Below are 17,638 nucleotides of genomic sequence, written 5' to 3'. Positions count from 1 at the left end.
AAATCTGATCTCCTTGCTGATGGCATCTCTGGCCAATTACTGAGCTTCTTTCGTTCCATCTGTAAGTGGCTCAAGCGGACCTGCCTCACAATGAGATCGGATGTGTGTGGTGGTGATAGCTTAGTTCTCAAGTTGTGTCTGACTCTTGCAAACCCATGGACTGTAGCCCACCAGGCTTCTCTGTCCATAGGATTTCCCAGGCAAGAATATTGAGTGAGTTGCCAAGCATCAAGTGTGTACAAAGACCAAGTACAGACCAGGCCTTCAGCAGCACTAGTGTAGTAGCTATCACGCTGGCTGAACACCTGCCATAAAAATGCTCAGAGACACCCCACCAATGTTTGCTGAGCAGAGAGAAAGATGCTGGGGTCCTCTGCCAGGACTCCAGCCAGACTGCACAGAGACCTCTGCAGGGTCACAAGCTGGCTTTCTCCTCTAGAAACAGTGTCCACTGGGGCAGATACTGCCCTCTGTCCCACCCCGCCCCTCAATTTTTCTCTACCCGCTTCTTCCTCACTAACCCAACCCAGCTTTGCTCTGGACACCCCTGTTTTCAGCTAAAACTACATTTTTCTGACTCCCTTGCAGCTATCTTGACCAAATGCTGCCACCTTGGTCCCTGAGATGCAAATAGAAGTTGCTTTCTGGAAATTCTTTCTAGAAATTGGGACTTTCTGGAAGCTCTTTGTGAAAAGAGGCAGACCAGCTGTCACCCTCCCCCCTTTGCCCTCATCCTGCCTGGAGCACAGAACCAGTGCTGGAGGTTGGGGAGCTACCTTGTGGGCAATGCATGTACACACAAGAACTGCTGTCTTAGTCCCCACTGCTCACCACTCAACCATTTCTTATGTGGTGAGGCCATTGTGGTCACATCTTTGTTGCAGGGAGGCAGACCTAATCCCTGATGTCTACACCCCTGTGTGCAGGAACCACCGTGATCTCCCCTATTTTGTAGCTGTATCTTGATTAATAGCCTATAAAGCCCCATAGCAGCCCCATAACAAACACTGTTGGGTCCCACTCTCATCCCTTGTCCTTTCCACCCCAAGGGGCACACTGGCCAGCCTTCCAACCTTAGCCTTCCCTGCCCAAGGCTCTTCCGGTCTCTTGGGTTCCCCATGTTATCTGCATAGCAAGCAGGAAGAAAAAGGAATTAACCCCTCCTAGAAGTCATCCCCTAGCAGAGTCTGAAGGGAGTTGGTGGATAACTACCCCATTTCCCAGGCCACTGAGTGGGATGCTCTCAGGTGTGTGTCCCACCCTGGCTCCCGGAATTTCCCCAGGGCCCAGCCACAGTATCTTGCCTGGACAATGTGCCCTCTCATGTCTGTCCTCCCCTCCCTGTTTCACTTCCCCACTCCTCTACCTGGGGTTACCTCCCAAACAACCTGCTTGCCTGTAGGTCAGCTTCTGGGGTCTGGCTGTATTACTTCATCTTCACCCTACCTCTTGTGGTTGGTGGGCAGCGCTGGTGTCCTTATAATTCAGTAGAGGAAACTGAAGCAGAAAGAAACCTTATAATTCAGTAGAGGAAACCGAAGTGCTTCTGTACCACTCACGGAGACTGACTGTGAGAGGGAGAGGCGGGCATAGGCTCAGGGACGCTGGGCACAAGGGCTCCAAGAGCAGGTGTGTGCGGCACTTACTCTCTCTGCTTGCAGAGGCAGACACGCTCCACCAACATCTTTCCAGATCAAAGCTGCTCAACTTACAGTTCCTGGGAGCAGACACTGCCAAGCCCGAGACAAAAGATAGACTGAGTCTGTTGTGCAAAGACACACACACACATGATTTATTTTCTCCTGGATCAGTAGAGTAGACAGCTCTCCGACTCATCCTTGCTACCCCATCCTCAGGGGCCCAGGATCCCCACTCTTCTTCCACCGAGGGAGATGGCCCTTTGGAAGCTGACCTCTAATGTGCCCGGGATGCATCCTGGGGTCCCCACTGGTGAAAGGTGTGCACTGCTTTATGCTGCAGAGTTGGGAAGGGAGAGAAGACAGTTTAGTATCAGGAAAAAGTTGTGGAGCCCAAGGGCTGCTTCAGATGGAGCCCAGTCCACGTCTGCTCTGCTTATCCCAGATGCTCCCGGAGAGACAACTGTGTCCTAGACAGAGAAGTGGGACAGGGTCCTGGAAGAGGGGGCCCTGAGAGGAGGGCCTGCTTGGTACCCCATGCACACAGCTCAGGTTCAGATAGGATGGCTGAGTCACATCATGGCACGTGTGTGTTCAGTCACGTCCAACTCTTTGTGAACTCATGGACTTAGCCCGCCAGGCTCCTCTGTCCATGGAATTTTCCAAACAAGAATCCACTGGAGTGGGTTGCCATTTCCTTCTCCAGGGGATCATCCCAACCCAGGGATCGAACCCCTATCCCCCATGTCTCCTGTACTGGCAGGCAGATTCTTTCGCACTGTGCCACCTGGGAAGCAGGTCACACCATGAGCCTTGATTTACTTCCCAGTGTCACCCTCTGAGATCCAGAGTTCCGTGAGGTCATAAAACATCTTGAATTTCTGGCTTCCCAGCACTGAGCCCTGGGCTCAAAGGACGTCTGGGGATGGAGTGAACTGAGTGGGCTGAGGGGAACTTCAGGAAGCAGAGAGTGAGTGGCAGGAGCAGAGAAGCAGCTGAACCTGCAAAACTGCTTCCTGGACATTACCTGACACCAGGTGCATTGACAAATTTGGAGCCAATAATCAAGAAATGCTTTCTGAAAGCTGACCTTTCGCATTATACTGTATCCTGTATACACATTACACAGGCACCACATGCCATGCCTTCCATCATGCCTTCCCTGGGAAGGACACCCACGTGAACACATCTGGACATTAACCAAACCCCACAGCATCTTTTGTCTGCTCCCCAGAGTTGCCAGTGTCATGACTGCAGTAAAAGGATCCAATTCACCAGGTAAGGAAGAAGCCACAGGAAGGGAGAAAGAGTAGGGGCCCATGGGCTTATCAAGACTGGAGAACATGCCTCCCACCTGCTTCCCTCATCCAACAGGAACCCAAGCCTGGGTAACCCTTCTCCCTTAGGAGCACTCACCACCTGGCACCTCTCCCTAAATCTCACTTGTCTAATTGATTCTTGGGACATGGCTGCCAGGTTGCTGGCTTGGGACAAGGAGAGTGGGGCAGTTCCTAGGCAGTGAGGGGCTCTTGGACAGTGGCTGTGCACCTTCTCTTCTTCCTTCTCTCCTCCTCTCCTCCCTATCCTTGCTTGAGAGCATTTGCCCTGGCCTGATTCCATGTGAATTTTGATACTTAACGTGTTGTTGTTGTTCAGTCGCTCAGTCATGTCCGACTCCGCAGGCCAGGGCAAATGCTCTCAAGCAAGGATGGGGAGGAGAGGAGAACGGAAGGAAGAAGGGGAGGGGCCTGCAAGCTCCATTCCTCTCATTGCCAGGACCCTTGGCCTTGAGGCTTAGCTATTTATAGAGCAGGGATGCTACACCTTGTACCCGATGTGCTGTGTTCTGGAGTCACTGCTCCACCGTGATGGTGAAACCCCAGGGGTCCCCCACCTCAGTGTGAATTAGCCGGGCACTGGGGTGCTGTCCCATCTGTAGGAAACAGATAAGCTGTCGATGAACAAGTCCAGCTGTTTCTCGCCAGCACCGTGCTGATGGTTAGCCAGTAATGCACCAGTGAGGTGGTACCAGGTTTGAAAGTATTGAAATCTGCCAGACTGATTGGTACAAACCCACTGTCCTAGGGCCCCTAACTGCCTAGGAACTGCCCCCTTCCCCTTGCCTCAATAAAGCAACACGGCAGCCATGTCCGGAGAAGTTCCCTCTTGTTAATGACTTTGGCCACCACCTTGGGCTTCCCAGGTGGCGCTAGTGGTAAAGAACCCACCTGCCAATGCAGGAGACATAAGAGATGCAGGTTCAATCCCTGGGTCCAGAAGATCTCCTGGAGGAGGGCATGGCAACCCACTCCAGTATTCTTGCCTGGAGAACCACATGAACAGAGGAGCCTGGCGGGCTACAGTCCATGGGGCTGCAGAGCTGGACACGACTAAAGTGACTTAGGACACATGCACTCACCGCCACCTCATTCATAAACAGGAAATGGCAAGATGTGAACAGTAAAAACTTCTAGGGAAGGGACTGGGCAGGGGTGTGGGGAGTGAAGAGGAATGTTCACGTTTTACATTCCCCCAAGCAGTCATGTTTAAATATTTACAATGAAGTGGTACTCATGACATTTTCTTCAGAGAAGGGTGTTGGCACCAGGCCTGCGTGAGACGCAGCATGAACATGCTCTGCGCCCTCGCTCACCTCTCCCCACTGGCAGACCTCTGGGCCCTTCTTTGTCTCAGGAGTTTGGGACTGTCCTCTTGGGTCCTTCCTCTGTCAAGTCCTTCTAGAAGCCCACCTCGCAGAGATAGGGAACTGCCTCGCACCTGAGTGCCCACAGCATCTTGTCCATGGGGGGCAGCTCTCCTCTGGAACACATTGCACCCCAACAGTCTAGTGACCGAGGGTCCAGGCAGTTAGAGCTTGAGGCCAGGGGCTTCTCCGTATCTTCATCCCCTGGCAGCACCCAGATCAGGGACTGATGCCAGTGGGTGCTGGATTTAGGGTGACCATTCATCTCCACATCCCTCGCACCGGGCACCAAGCTTGGATGCACTGGCCATGCAAGAAGTAGGCTAAGTGAAGAAGTGAGGGATGAAGGCACGACTAAGTGAATGGACAGGAATTTCTGGGCCTCAGTTTCACAGACCAGTGAGGACCTGGAGGAAGCATGTGTGAGGCCAGAGGATGGGGAGAGGGACTCACCCATGTCCATTACTCGCAGGCCAAAGTGGGGCAGCATGATGACTGTGTTCAGGTTCTCAAACTCCTTCTCCAGGATGACCCCATAGGTCTTCAGGCTGGCCAGCTCCACCTCCAGCCACTGCTGTCGGTTCTGAAAGGAACACCAAGGTGTTCATGTGGCTAGCCCCAAAACTTTCCAAATGAATGAATAGCTGAATGAATGAGTAAATAAGCAAGTGAATAAATAAATACATAACTATGCACATAAGTGAGGAAGTAAATAAATGAACCAGTAAATAAGTACATAATTATAAGGAAGTAAGGATACATGTAAATAAATAGGCACCAAATGAATAAGTAATCAAATAAGCAAACAATTAGACAAAAAGGGTCTTGCAGCTGCTCTTGTAGGGCACACACAGAAGCCATGAACATAGTCAATCTCCCCTCCCTGAGTCCAAGGAATAAAACAGCTGTCCCACTGACAGAGCACCACCACCCCGCCTTGTTAAAAATACTACTTGGTATTAGACTCTTTATATCTTGGTGCTAGACTCTTTATATCTCTCAGTATCTCACCTGCCCTCCTGCCCAGGTGGTATCCCTGCCTCCTATATATAAATAGGCCTGGGGAGTGAGCTCCCTGAGGGTCAGGGAGCTTCCCTAGCCCCACAGCCAGGGAGAGGAGCCCAGACCCACAGCTGGGCCTGATTTCCGAGTCGGTCCTTCTCGGGCTCCCATCTGCGGGGCCCCCAGCCAGGATGCCCCACGATGGGGCAGCCCCAGGGCGAGGGCAGGATTTGCAGATAAAGTGTGACTGTGTGCCAGGCCTTTGGCCCCTCCCAACATCCCTGGCGAGGCAGATGTGGTTGTCCTCCTCTAAGATATGGGCTGGGAGCTCAGTGAGCCACTCTGCTAAGAAGGTCCCGGACCGTAAAGGACACCCCCTCCCAGCTCCACAGTTCACACCCTCTCCACCAGCCAGGCTGCTGAGCCAGGGGCCCTGGCTGGGCTGACATCCAGGGACCTGTGTCAGGTGGGCCATTGCACAATAACTGGGGTGTTTCCTTTGGTTTTTTTTTTTGTTTGTTTTTAACATTCACTGTTCTTTAATAAACTACACTCAAAGGAGTGTGGCAAACTAGAGGCCACAACATGGGTAGCGGGCCAGGGACATGCAGAAATAGCAGGCCAAATGCCACGGGGCAGTGTAGATGACCACGGAGCCTTGAGTGAAGCCAGCAGGCAGCACAAGAAGGCCCATGGCACGATTTCTGTACCTTGGAAACACTCTGTATTTTACAGACAGACACTCCGTATTTTACAAGAATATGCAACAAGTGTACTCTAGCAGGAACCGTGCAGAGGGAAGTGGCACTGCAGATTGCAATGTGTTCTTTTAATCGGACCACGTGGTCTTCCTCTCCAGCTTCCTGACCCACCAGGCCGGGCCCTGAGCTGAGCAACAGGCTACAGAGATGGGGACTGGCTGCTTCCCTCTGGAGCACCTTACCTGGAACTCCAGCAGCTGCCTCTGCAGGGCCTCCTGCTCTGCTTGCGCTCTTTCTAGAGTCTTCCTCAGCTCTCTGAGCTCAGATTCTTTGACTGGAAGGAAGGCGGAGAGAAGGCTGTCTTTATCTGTTCCTTTCCATCCAAAACCTCCCCTTCTCTTTGAACCACACCTCACATAGGCATAGGCTTCCCTGACAGCTCAGTTGGTAAAGAATCCTCCTGCAATGTGGGAGACCCTGCTTTGATTCCTGGGTCGGGGGGATTCCCTGGAGAAGGGATGGGCTACCCACTCCGATGTTCTTGGGCTTCCCTTGTGGCTCAACTGATAAAGAATCTGCCTGCAATGCAGGAGACCTGAGTTCAATCCCTGGGTTGGGAAGATCCCCTGGAGAAGGGAAAGGCTACCCACTCCAGTATTCTGGTCTGGAGAATTCCATGGACTGTATAGACCATGGCGTGGCAGAGAGTCAGCCACGACTAAGCGACTTTCACTTACTTCACATAGGCAACATTTGGGACCCTGATATGTGCAGGTGACCTCAAAACCCTTTAAAATAGAGTTAATTTTGTGCTTTGATAATAGAAAGGACATCAAGTCATCGAGGGAAATGTGGCAGATATAAAAAGGAATAAAGAAAAACACCCTCCTCTTGCCTGCCAGAGATAATCATGGTTAACATTTGCATGGATTCACATATGCGTAGTTTTATATAGTTGAGATCATAAGGAAGTTATGAAGAGCATGGGTCTTGGATCCCAAGCACTTGGGTTTACATCTCAGCTCACTATCTGTGCAACCATGGGAAGTTACTTAACCTCTCTGTGCTGCACTTGTCTCATCTTTAAAAGGAGGTGATACTATAACCGACCTCACAGTACCTTTATGACAATTAAAAGGTAGTTATTATAAACGTCTTAGACCTGTGCCTGGTGTGTCAGAAGCCTTCAGCTATTTCCCACCTGATTATCTTTATTTATTGTTATTCTCCTAATATTAATAACAACCTTTCATTTTTCCCACTTAATATTATAATACAACCTATTAGGTAGGTTACTCTTACTAGGATTATAAAATCTTTGGTCACCAAAGTTACTAGCAAGCGGTAGAACTTGATTACTCACTTTGCAGAAGTTTAAAGATGAACTCTTGCAAGAAACACAAGTCAAATGAAGCAAAACCCTTCTCTGGAATCAGGCCTCCGAGAAGAAGCGGGTCAGGATACTCGGCTTCCTTCTCTGAGTCCCCTTTGTTCAAATTCTGACCTTCCTCTCCCTCCAGAAGCTCCAGATGCTTCAAGCACTCAGCAGAGTCTTTTTCAAATTCCCCTAAAAAAGCAAAGAAACTCCATGTCAAAGGTCAGCCCCTGAGCACAAGATGAGCGGCTCTTCTGGACCTGGCCCTCTCTCCAGATGTGGGCAAGCCCGTCCGTCCTGAGCCCCCATCCCTGAGTACCAGGTCCCCAGATGTAAAAGAAGAATGCACTGGGACTGGTGCCGAGTGGAGGCTAGCAGGGGAGGCTTCCTGGAGAAAGGAGTCCTTGACTGAGATCGGTATCTTTTTTCCAAACAATTTTGAGATCTAATTCACGTACCATACAATTTACCCATTAAAAGGGTATAATTCAATGGGTTTTAGTATATTCTGGTACATGAAATCATCACAACAATCATTTTTAGAATATATTCATCACCACCCCAAGAAAATCCTGGTTCCTTTTAGCCATTACCTCCCATCCCCCACCACTCCCTCAACCCTGCGTGCTAAGTCATTTCAGTTGTGTCTGACTCTTTGTGACCCATGGACTGTGGCCCGCCAGACTCCTCTGTCCATGGAATTTTCCAGGCAAGAATACTGGAGTGGGTTGCCATGCCTTCCTCTGGGGGGTCTTCCCAATCCAGGAATCGAATCCGCATCTCTTTTGTCTCCTTCATTAGGCAGGCGGGTTCTTTACCACTAGCATCACCTGGGAAGCCCCAACCCTAGGCCTCTACAAATTTCCCTATTCTGGACAATTCATATTCAGGAAATCCTACAACATGTGGTCCTTTGTGACTGGATTTTTAACTTACCATGTTTTCAAGGTCCATCTACGTTATGGTACCTATCAGTACCTAACTCCTTTTCATGGCTGAATGATATTTTCCACTGCGTGGAGGGGCCACATTTTCTTTATGCATTCATCAGTTGATGGACGTTTGGGTTGCTTCCCCCTTGGGGCTACTATGAATAATGTTGTTACGCACATTCATAGTGTTGTGTGAACATACATTTTCGGTTCTCTTAGGTACATACCTAGGCGTGGAATTGCTGGATCCTATATTGGGTGCGCCAAAAGTCCATTCGGGTTTTTCAGTAACATCTCATGGAAAAAACTGAACAAACTTTTTTTCCAACTCAATAGTAACTTTATGCTTAACCTTTTAAGGAACTGTCAGACTACATTCCAACGTGGCTGCCCCACTTGATGTTCCCACTGGCAGTGAATCAGGGCTACGATTCCTCTCCATCTCCAAAACTTACTATTATTCACCTTTTTGTTAGGACTTTGGGGGATGAACAGGAGGGAGACCAGGTGCACAGAGGTGGGAAAGCCATTCCTAGAGAAAAGCAGCTTGAGGGGAGAGACAAAGAAACTGGAGAGTACAGAGCTATGGGGACCATTAGCAGTGTGAGATTCCTGGAAGGTAAGCGGGGTAGGGAACTGGTCTGCTTATCTGCTACAGCCCCCAAGCTCATAATAATAATAGTAGGCCCCAGAGTGTGCCGAGCATCACAGAATTATCTTGTTTCCTTACAGCAGCCCCGTGAGGTCAGTATTATTATCATTATCCCCAATTTTGCACTTGAAAAAGAAAAGGCAGTGGGTAGAAAATTCAACCAAGGTGATAAAGGCCATAAGTGGCGGAGGAGGGAGGCAAACTCAGGTCATTCGTGGCGACAGGGCTCTGCCCACCTAAGATAGCACAAAGGCGGGGATGCCTACTGTTATCACAGAAAGGAGACACCAAGTATTAAACCCCCAGAGCCCCCTGTGGAGGCAGAAGGCACTCTAGCGGTTGCCCAGAAATGGGGTGTGACTGCTCATGGGTACGGTGCTGTCTGGGCTGATGGAAATGTTCTAAACTGAACTGCAGTAGTGGTTGCACATATCTGGGGATATACGGAAAACCACTCTCAGTGGGTGCGTTTTATGGTGTGTGAATTAGATCCCAGGAACACGGTTAAAACAATGAGCTCTGGGCCCTGGCTTCCCATCTGTGCCACACCCGGGTTTTGGTGAGCAGAAACAGAGAGCTGGGCAGGAGTCAGCTTCTTCTAGGGCTGGAACAGGCGATCCCTGGGCTCACACTCGCCTCAAAGGGCACTGTGAACCACGTGAGATCCAGCTCCAAAGGGACGCATGGCTAACACCCCCTCCCATCAGCACTGAGACTCAGAGACCCAGAGACTCACAGTGCGGCTACCCGAGGCCCTGCTTTCCAGCAATATCACAGCAGTAAAGGCAGATGTGGAAACGCTCTCAAGAGCTTGACCGCTAACATAAAACTTGTAGGCTGTTTAGGGGGAACACTAAGTGAGGTGTGCCCACGTCCGTTTCCCTTTAAATAACTTTAGAGGTCCTCAGAGAGTTACACGGAATCAGAGCCACATGTATGTACAGCCTCACGTCTCCCAGCACATGATTTTATAGATTTTGAAATGAGCTGTAAACCTCTCCAGTGAGTAATTTACACAGTATAACTCTAGGTATCTGAGCTCACGTGTTATACTCAGTTGCAAGTAATGCGATGCATTCTCACCTTCACTGCCATTACTCACCTTCAACAAGACATTACTGAAGACGGTTTATTGCCTTACAAACCCCAGACGAAGGTCAGCCTCCTGTAGATCTGTGCATTCCTTCATCAAATGTCTATCGAGAATCTAGCAAGAGATATGTCCTAAACCACATAGCTCCTTCCTTCCAGGACAGTAGACGTGTGTGTGTCTATGTGGGTGTGTCTGTTGGCATGTCTGTGTGTAAGCGTGTCTTGTGTCTGCATGCATGTGCACACATGTGTCACAGGCTGATGGTAACAGTAGAAGAGGAAGATAATTTCTAACTGAAGGGTACATGCTGGAGGCTCAGGAGCGCCCCCACCCCCAAGTTTGGGACCAGGAACAACCTTCCTAGGGGAGGTGGCATCTCAGCTGCACCAAGAAGGCACAAGGCTCTGATGTCCATCCTCGGAAGAGCCCTGTGAGGCGAGCAGCTCATCCTTATGTTACAGAGGCAGTAGTGGAAGCAGAGAGAGGTTAAGTAATTGGCCCCAGGCCACTCAGCAAGCAGGGTGCAGAAGAGAGGCTTAAGTCAGACCTATTTCTGTTTTAATAACATTAAGGAATAGGTGGGAAAAAATGTCACCCCCTAGTTCTGCCCCTGACACGATGGCTTTCATTCTTTGAGGATCTTCCCTAGTCCCAGAGCACGCCTCTGACTTACGCAGTTCCAGTCATTGCAGGGTCTCTGTCTTCTGTGAGTCTCCTTTCACTTCAGTGCAAGATGTTTTAATGGAAAGATGTTGTACTAATCCATATACTTCAGTTTCTTTGGGACAGAGCTCTGCCTTATTCTTGCTGTGTCCCTAGCACCTGGCTCAGTGCCAGGAAGGAATAAGTACCCAGGAGTTATTTGTTGAACATACTCATTCATTCATTCTACAGACACACAGTGAGTACTGACTATGAGCATCAGGCATGGCTCTAGATCCAGGGGATAATGCAGTGACTGAAACGGGCAATTAATCCCCAAACATGAGGGGCTTGTATGCTGGTGGGAGACGGCAAGCAATAACAAAGATGGACAAATGAAAGAGGCCAACAGGAGATGATGGAAGCAGGGAGAGAGATAAAGTTGGAGAGGGGCCCTGGGAGGGGCAGGATGTGTGCAGCACGGCCAGGGCTAGCCTCCTGGGGAAGAGGTCAGTTAAACAAGACGAAGGTGAAGGGGGGAGGCGAGCCTTGCAGGGACAGGCTGAGTGCTACGGGAAGAGAGGATGCTGTGCTTAGGCCTGGAGGCCGCACAGGACGGTGGCAAGGTCTGGGAGCCATTAAGGAGGCAGCGGGGCTCCAGGAGGTTCTAAGGCCCCTGAGGGGTGGGGCCAGAGCAGGGGGGCCCTTGTCAACTAAGAGGCAAGTCTATTTGTGCTTCCTTGGAAGACCCACTCCCCTCCCACATACCCACCTAGCATTAAGAGTGTTTGAATAGACCCTGCCTTAAAATTAAATTTAAACGACAAGGAGTCTCTGGGCTGTGGGTTGGTGAACCCCAGCATAGATGGAGTCAAGGTGTGCGTTTGCCTTGCCGCATCAAGCTGGTTGAGCTTCCTCAGTGACTCAGCGGTAAAGAATCTGCCTGCCAGTGCGGGAGGTGTGGGTTTGATCCCTGGGTGGGGAAGATCCCCTGGAGAAGAAAATAGCTTCAGTTCAGTTCAGTTGCTCAGTCGTATCCGACTCTTTGAGACACCATGGACTGCAGCACACCAGGCTTCCCTGTCCATCCCCAACTCCCAGAGCATACTCAAACTCATGATGCCATCCAACTATCTCATCCTCTGCTGTCCCCTTCTCCTCCTGCCTCAATCTTTCCCAGCATCAGGGTCTTTTTAAATGAGTCAGCTCTTCGCATCAGGAGGCCAAAGTATTGGCATCAGATGGCCAAAGAAATGGCTACCCACTCCAGTATTCTTGCCTGGGAAATCCCATGGACAGAGGAGCCTGCCAGGCTACAGTCCATGGGGTGGCAAAGAGTGGGACACAGCTGAGCAATTAAACAACAACAGCTGAGCTGGTTACCTGTGAGGTTCTGCAGGTGCTGCTTCCCCAGCAGGTGCTCCCTCTTGTTATGCAGGGAACTGAAGAACTGCCTGCAGGTCCGACAGTACAGGTCATTGTTCTCATCGGCCTGTGGACAGAGGTAGCTCCTGGTGAGCAGGGAGGAGGCACAGGGATCCCGCCTTCTCCGAACATAAGTGTTAAAGTGTTAGTTGCTCAGTTGTGTTTGACTCTTTGGGACCCTGTGTAGCCCGCCAGGTTCCTCTGTCCATGGGATTCTCCAGCCAAGAATACTGGAGTGGGTTGCTAATCCCTTCCCAGGGGATCTTCCCAACCCAGGCATCGAATCCAGGTCTCATGCATTGCAGGCAGACTCTTTATCATCTGAGCCACAAGGGAAGCCCCTTCTTGGAATATAAAATTAGCTTAAAATGGCAGATGGGCTTTAGGTGGGTCCAACCGGGTCCAGCTAGTCCCTTTTCCACCTGGAAATCACTGGCCGGTTTGAGGCTTTTCCAAGCACAGCTGAGAATTTCAATTCATCCCAAGGTCTGTGTCACAGGGTGGGACAGAATATTAGGAATGTGGCAAAGAGGGTACAACAGGGAGTGTTTGAGAATTGGTGGTTATAGAGGGAGAGCAATTAGCCAGGACAGTGGTGGCCAGGCCCTCTCGCCCCATGCCCTTTCCCTTTCACCCTACATCCTGTAAACAATGACTCTGTAGGGTTACGTAACGGCTGAGACCATCCACATTACTGGGCACACGCATCATGATATAACTGCTTGGCCACGCACTGCCTTTGTTCATGCATACTTATATGAGCACCACCCAAAACGTCCCTTGCTGCTGCATCAGCCATGAGTGAACAGAGCCTGTCTGCAGTTCCCACAGTTCCTTGAATTTTCTTCCAGCTTCCCTGCACACGTCTTGCCTACCCTGGGTTCATCGATTAGTGAGACAGTGGTATTATCTGAGTCCATGACCAATTCTGAGTTTTTCTTATGTTCAAAGGGTTTGCTTTGCAATGCTGAACAAACTCTATGACTAAATGACAAAGATGTGTCTTCTTATCAGACACATGTGCACCAACCTGTAGGTGCTTGCCTATCCATGGGCCAGTTCTGGAAGATGCACCAGAAACTGGTCATAGTGGACACCAGGGGATGCAGGGACAGGGTGGGTGAGGGAGGGACTGGGTCTCTGGCTGAGCAGAACCCACCTTGCACTGTAACCTTTGTGCACTGTTTCCATTTTTAAAACCAGGCACATGTATTATTTTTAACAGAAAAATAACTTTAAAAGAGGTATATATATATTTGATTTCATGTATTAATTCAGAGATATAAAAACTTGCCAATATCTGACAAGAGATGGGTCCTAGCACAGGCCTGAAGTGTCAGCTCTTAATATCCTCTCATAATCAAGCTTTGAGCTACATAAGGTTATGAGGAAGGCCAGCCTCAGACTACCAGGTGCTGGACTAAGGTCATAGAGGGGGGAAGGAAAAAAAATGAGGTTCTGGAACAGCATGGTCCCTGCTGGTGGAGACATAAGCCTGGCAGGGAGATGGAGACCAAGTCCCGGCAGGCACTGGGAGCCAGTGTAGGCTCCAGGGAGAGGATGGTTGGGCTGGTGGGAGAGCAGTTGGATGCACAGAGCAGGCCCCTCCAGGAGGAGGGGCTGCTGGGGGGCAAACTCCACTCACGTGGCCCCTGCCATAGTGGCTCCAGCCTGGGTCACAGAGGGGCTGACCATCCCAGGTGGACAATTAACTCAGGAAGTCCTTTGCCTTCTAAGTCTCGAATCATTGTCTAATGATAAAGAATGTTATACTTAAAACAATGTTTAAAGTTATTATGAATGCATGTTGAAAGTAATAGAAAAGGGATGCGTAAAAAGTTACAGGTATCCAACATCCCGTTTCTACTCACTGTGGGCAGGACCTTCTTGTGTAGCCTTCCAGAAAGTTTTGGTATAAACACATGTGTGTGTATGCGTGCTTAGTCGCTCAGTCATGTCTGACTCTTTGTGACGCTATGGACTGTAGCCCACCAGGCTCCCCTATCCAAGGAATTTTCCAGGCAAGAATACTGGAGTGGGTTGCCAATTCCTACTCCAGGGGATCTTCCTGACCCAGGGATGGAACCCACATCTCTTGCATCTTCTGCATTGGCAGGTGGATTATTTACCATGGCCCTACCTGGGAAGCCCCATAAATGCATCTGTCTGGCCCCTAAGATTTACTTGCAGGTGTTCTTCATTTGTTAAATATCTATTTCATCATTACTCAAAACTCAAAGAGGAAGCGCCTATGAATTACAACTTAGCTTGGACATCTGACAACCCAGGTCCCCACCACCCTGTCCTTGACCCTATACGCACACTGTCTGCTCCAGGCGTCCAGAACTGTTCACGGCCCCCACACACCCTGTGCTGCTTCCCACCCCCAGGCCTTTGCACGTCCTGTTCCCTAGCCTAGAGCTCCCTCTTTGCTTCATTTCCATCTGGCCAGCATTTTCTCCGGGAATTTCCCATTTCTTCTTCATGAGCATCATCGCAGAACCACCTGCCCTGAGACTGGCCCGGACAGCCTCGGGTGGGGTCCCTCTCACTGTGCATGCGTCTCTATCACAGCAGAGCCTAGTGTCATGGGTTGCACACTTGCCAGTTCGCCCTGGACAGGAGCCGTGGGGCTGCGCTTCACTTCACCCACTTCTGCAACCGGAATCTGGTGCCCTGCCTCCCACTGAGCTGGACTTCATACATACTTGCCCAAGGAACCCGCAAAGAAAGGCCTCCATGAGGGACTGATGTGTGAGGCACGCTCCAGCGATGCATGAACCCCTGCGCCCAGATGTTTCATTTCCTGGGCTGCCATAACCAAATACCACCAAATGAGTGGCTTAGAATAACAGAAGTTCACTCTCTCACAGTCTCAGAGGCCAGCAGTCTGAAATCAACCTGACTGGTCCAACATTATGATGTGGGCAGGGCCTAGTTCCCTCTGGAGGTTCTGGGAGAAGCTGTTCTTACCTCTTCCAGCCTCTTGGGGTGGCTGATGCCTTCCTTACCTTGGGGCCACATCACTCCAATCTCTGCCAGTGGTCACGTGGCCTCCTCCTCTTTGGTGTCAAATCTCCCTTCATCTCCTTCTTGTAAGGACACTTATGATTACGTAATTGTTATTCAGTTGCTAAGTCATGTCCTACCGTTTGTGACTCCATGCACTGCGGCATGCCAGGCTTCCCTGTCCTTCATTATCTTCCAGAGTTTGCTCAAATTCATGTCCATTGAGTCAGTGATGCTATCTATCCATCTTATCTTCTGCCTAATGCCCCTCTCTTAAGATCCTTAACTTAATCACAACTTCAAGGACTTCCCTGGTTTTTGTTATATAAGGTAACATTCACAGGCCCCAGGGATTAGAATGCAGCTATCCTTTGGGAGGCACCATTTCTCAGGTGCCCACACCAAATGAGGCTGATTAGTTTAAAACCACAGTCCCCCAGTACTTACATCCACTGCTGAGAAGTCAAGGCCCTTGCCCTCAAATTCATATCCTGGTGCACTTGTTCCTGATAGACAAACAAACGGCATCACTTTACAAAGCACCTGTGTCAGAAAAGGCCTCAGCCGTGTCGGGAGAGAATCAATTCAAGGGTCAGAGATGCCTTCTGAGGATGAAAACACTTATCCTAAGAGGTCTCCATGTTTCCTGCTGGAGGATCAGGTCTTGACTTCAGTTGCTCAATTTCTGGCTGATTCATGTTGATATATGGCAGAAACCAATACAATATTGTAAAGCAATTATCCTTCAATTAAAAATCAATTAATTAAAAACCTCAGGGAAAATGCATAAATTTTTTTAAAAGAGGTCTTAAAATCCCTTATTATAAACCAAGAAGAAACACCAGATACCTCTGACTTCAATTTATAATAAACATCTAGCCAGGTATGAAATGAAGATTAGAGAGAAACAAGGAAAAATATAAACAATTCAGTTTTTATTAGCATGGCAGAATCTAGGTGGTCTTTTAAAAAATATTCATTATGATTATATTTATATAGTAAACTTTTAAATTTACTGCTTTCAATTAGGCAGAAATACATCTTGTTTAAAAGCCAAGTTCTCTTGGACTAGCCTTTCCTTGTAATACGGCAACTTGTCGTGTGATGACAATCTACAAATAATCACAAAAATAAGAAGGCAATAGGAGACCAACATGGCTGAAGAATTAAACAAGATGAGGTGTTCTCTGCTAAGTCTGACAAATGGCATTTTTAGGGAGAAATACATGAACAGAAAATGACAACTGCTCTCTGGGGACCCTTAGCCAGAGGTCTCAGGGCATGATCTGCTTAACTTTGCACATGAGGACCAGAGGCCTCACAACTCCCTCGGAACCATCTGACACTCCACTTTGTTAATGCCAATTATAAGCTAGACCAGTAGTTTTCAGAGGATTATTTTTATCTGGAGGTACTTCACTGAAAACAAATATTAAGTGGAAACCCAAGAAGTACAATGGACCAGAGTGGAACTGTCTGTGGACCAACCTGTCCCTCTGGTTGTTTTTATAAATAAAGTTTTATTGGCACACAGTCTCACCCATTTGTTAACATATTGTCTATGGTTGCTTTCCTGCTACAACCATAGAGTTCAGTGGTTACAACAGAGACCACGGTACCCATAAAGAGTAAAGCATTTACTATCTAGTCCTTTACGAAGTTTACAGATCCCTGATCTGGATGAAGCTACGGTGAGGGGCTCGTGCCCCAGAACTAAGGGTACAAAGTATGAATATTTGCTGGACTCACTATATGCCAGGCACTGAGTTCCAAGCTCCTATGGTTTAACTTGCTCGATCAGCACCAGACCCAATGCTGCTGCTGCTGCTAAGTCGCTTCAGTCGTGTCCGACCCAATGCAGGGAGGTCCTATTAAAGCCCCACTTTCCATATGAGGAAACTGAGGCCCTGAATGTTTTAATGATTTGTGCAAGGTGACAGAGCCAGGATTTGACCCCAGGCATTTGGCCCACTGAGCCGACACCTGATCACTATGGAGACGGTTTTCCTGACCACTATGGAGACGGTTCTCTGCCAGGCTCAGGTGGGAAAGAGAAGCACCAAAGTGGAGAACTGACGGGCTCTGTTGGGATGCTGGTCAGCCCCAGCATGGGGAATGCAGGAAGAACCCTTAGGATGGACAGTGATGAGCCCTGGTGAGAATGCCCAGTGCTGTTCTAGGTCATGTGCCCCTTGGTGGGGAACATGCCACAAGTAGGGTGGAGTTCCTGTCTCTGCCTTAAGCCTGCAGCCCCCAGAGGCACACTACAAGGATTTTGTTGCAAGCATTTTTTTTTTTTTTTGCACAGTGATCCCAGGAAATGCTGGTAGAGGAGAGGGGAAGTGGGTCAAGGGAGAGGGGAAAGCCAGTAGTGCAGGGGTGGGGTGGAGCTGGCGCTCGCTGAGCAGAAGCCCGCAGTCAACAGGGTGCAGTCCCATCAGAAGCCTCTAGAGGGCGCATGGGACA

General features: G+C 49.5%; 1 protein-coding gene across 1 annotated transcript in view; it reads right to left on the bottom strand.

Annotated features, from left to right (window-relative positions):
* Positions 1 to 1,768: 1,768 nt before the first annotated feature.
* The window catches only part of LOC147370315 (high mobility group protein 20A-like), a 32,098-nt gene continuing 16,228 nt past the window's right edge, over positions 1,769 to 17,638 (bottom strand). Inside the window, exons 6-11 of the mRNA XM_086407514.1 lie at positions 15,620 to 15,678; positions 12,122 to 12,230; positions 7,408 to 7,611; positions 6,287 to 6,378; positions 4,795 to 4,924; positions 1,769 to 1,974 (exon numbers count right to left, since the gene is read on the bottom strand). Coding sequence (XP_086263640.1) covers positions 1,970 to 1,974; positions 4,795 to 4,924; positions 6,287 to 6,378; positions 7,408 to 7,611; positions 12,122 to 12,230; positions 15,620 to 15,678 — 599 coding nt within the window. The 3' untranslated portion in view covers positions 1,769 to 1,969. The remainder of the gene's footprint in view (positions 1,975 to 4,794; positions 4,925 to 6,286; positions 6,379 to 7,407; positions 7,612 to 12,121; positions 12,231 to 15,619; positions 15,679 to 17,638) is intronic.

The sequence above is a fragment of the Bos grunniens genome, chromosome 6, assembly GCF_055505025.1.
Source record: "Bos grunniens cultivar Pamir isolate PY7600 chromosome 6, Bosgru_T2T1.0, whole genome shotgun sequence".
Lineage (NCBI taxonomy): Eukaryota > Metazoa > Chordata > Mammalia > Artiodactyla > Bovidae > Bos > Bos grunniens.
Note: the sequence above shows the minus strand (reverse complement) of the source record. Positions and strands in the feature narration are given on the sequence as shown.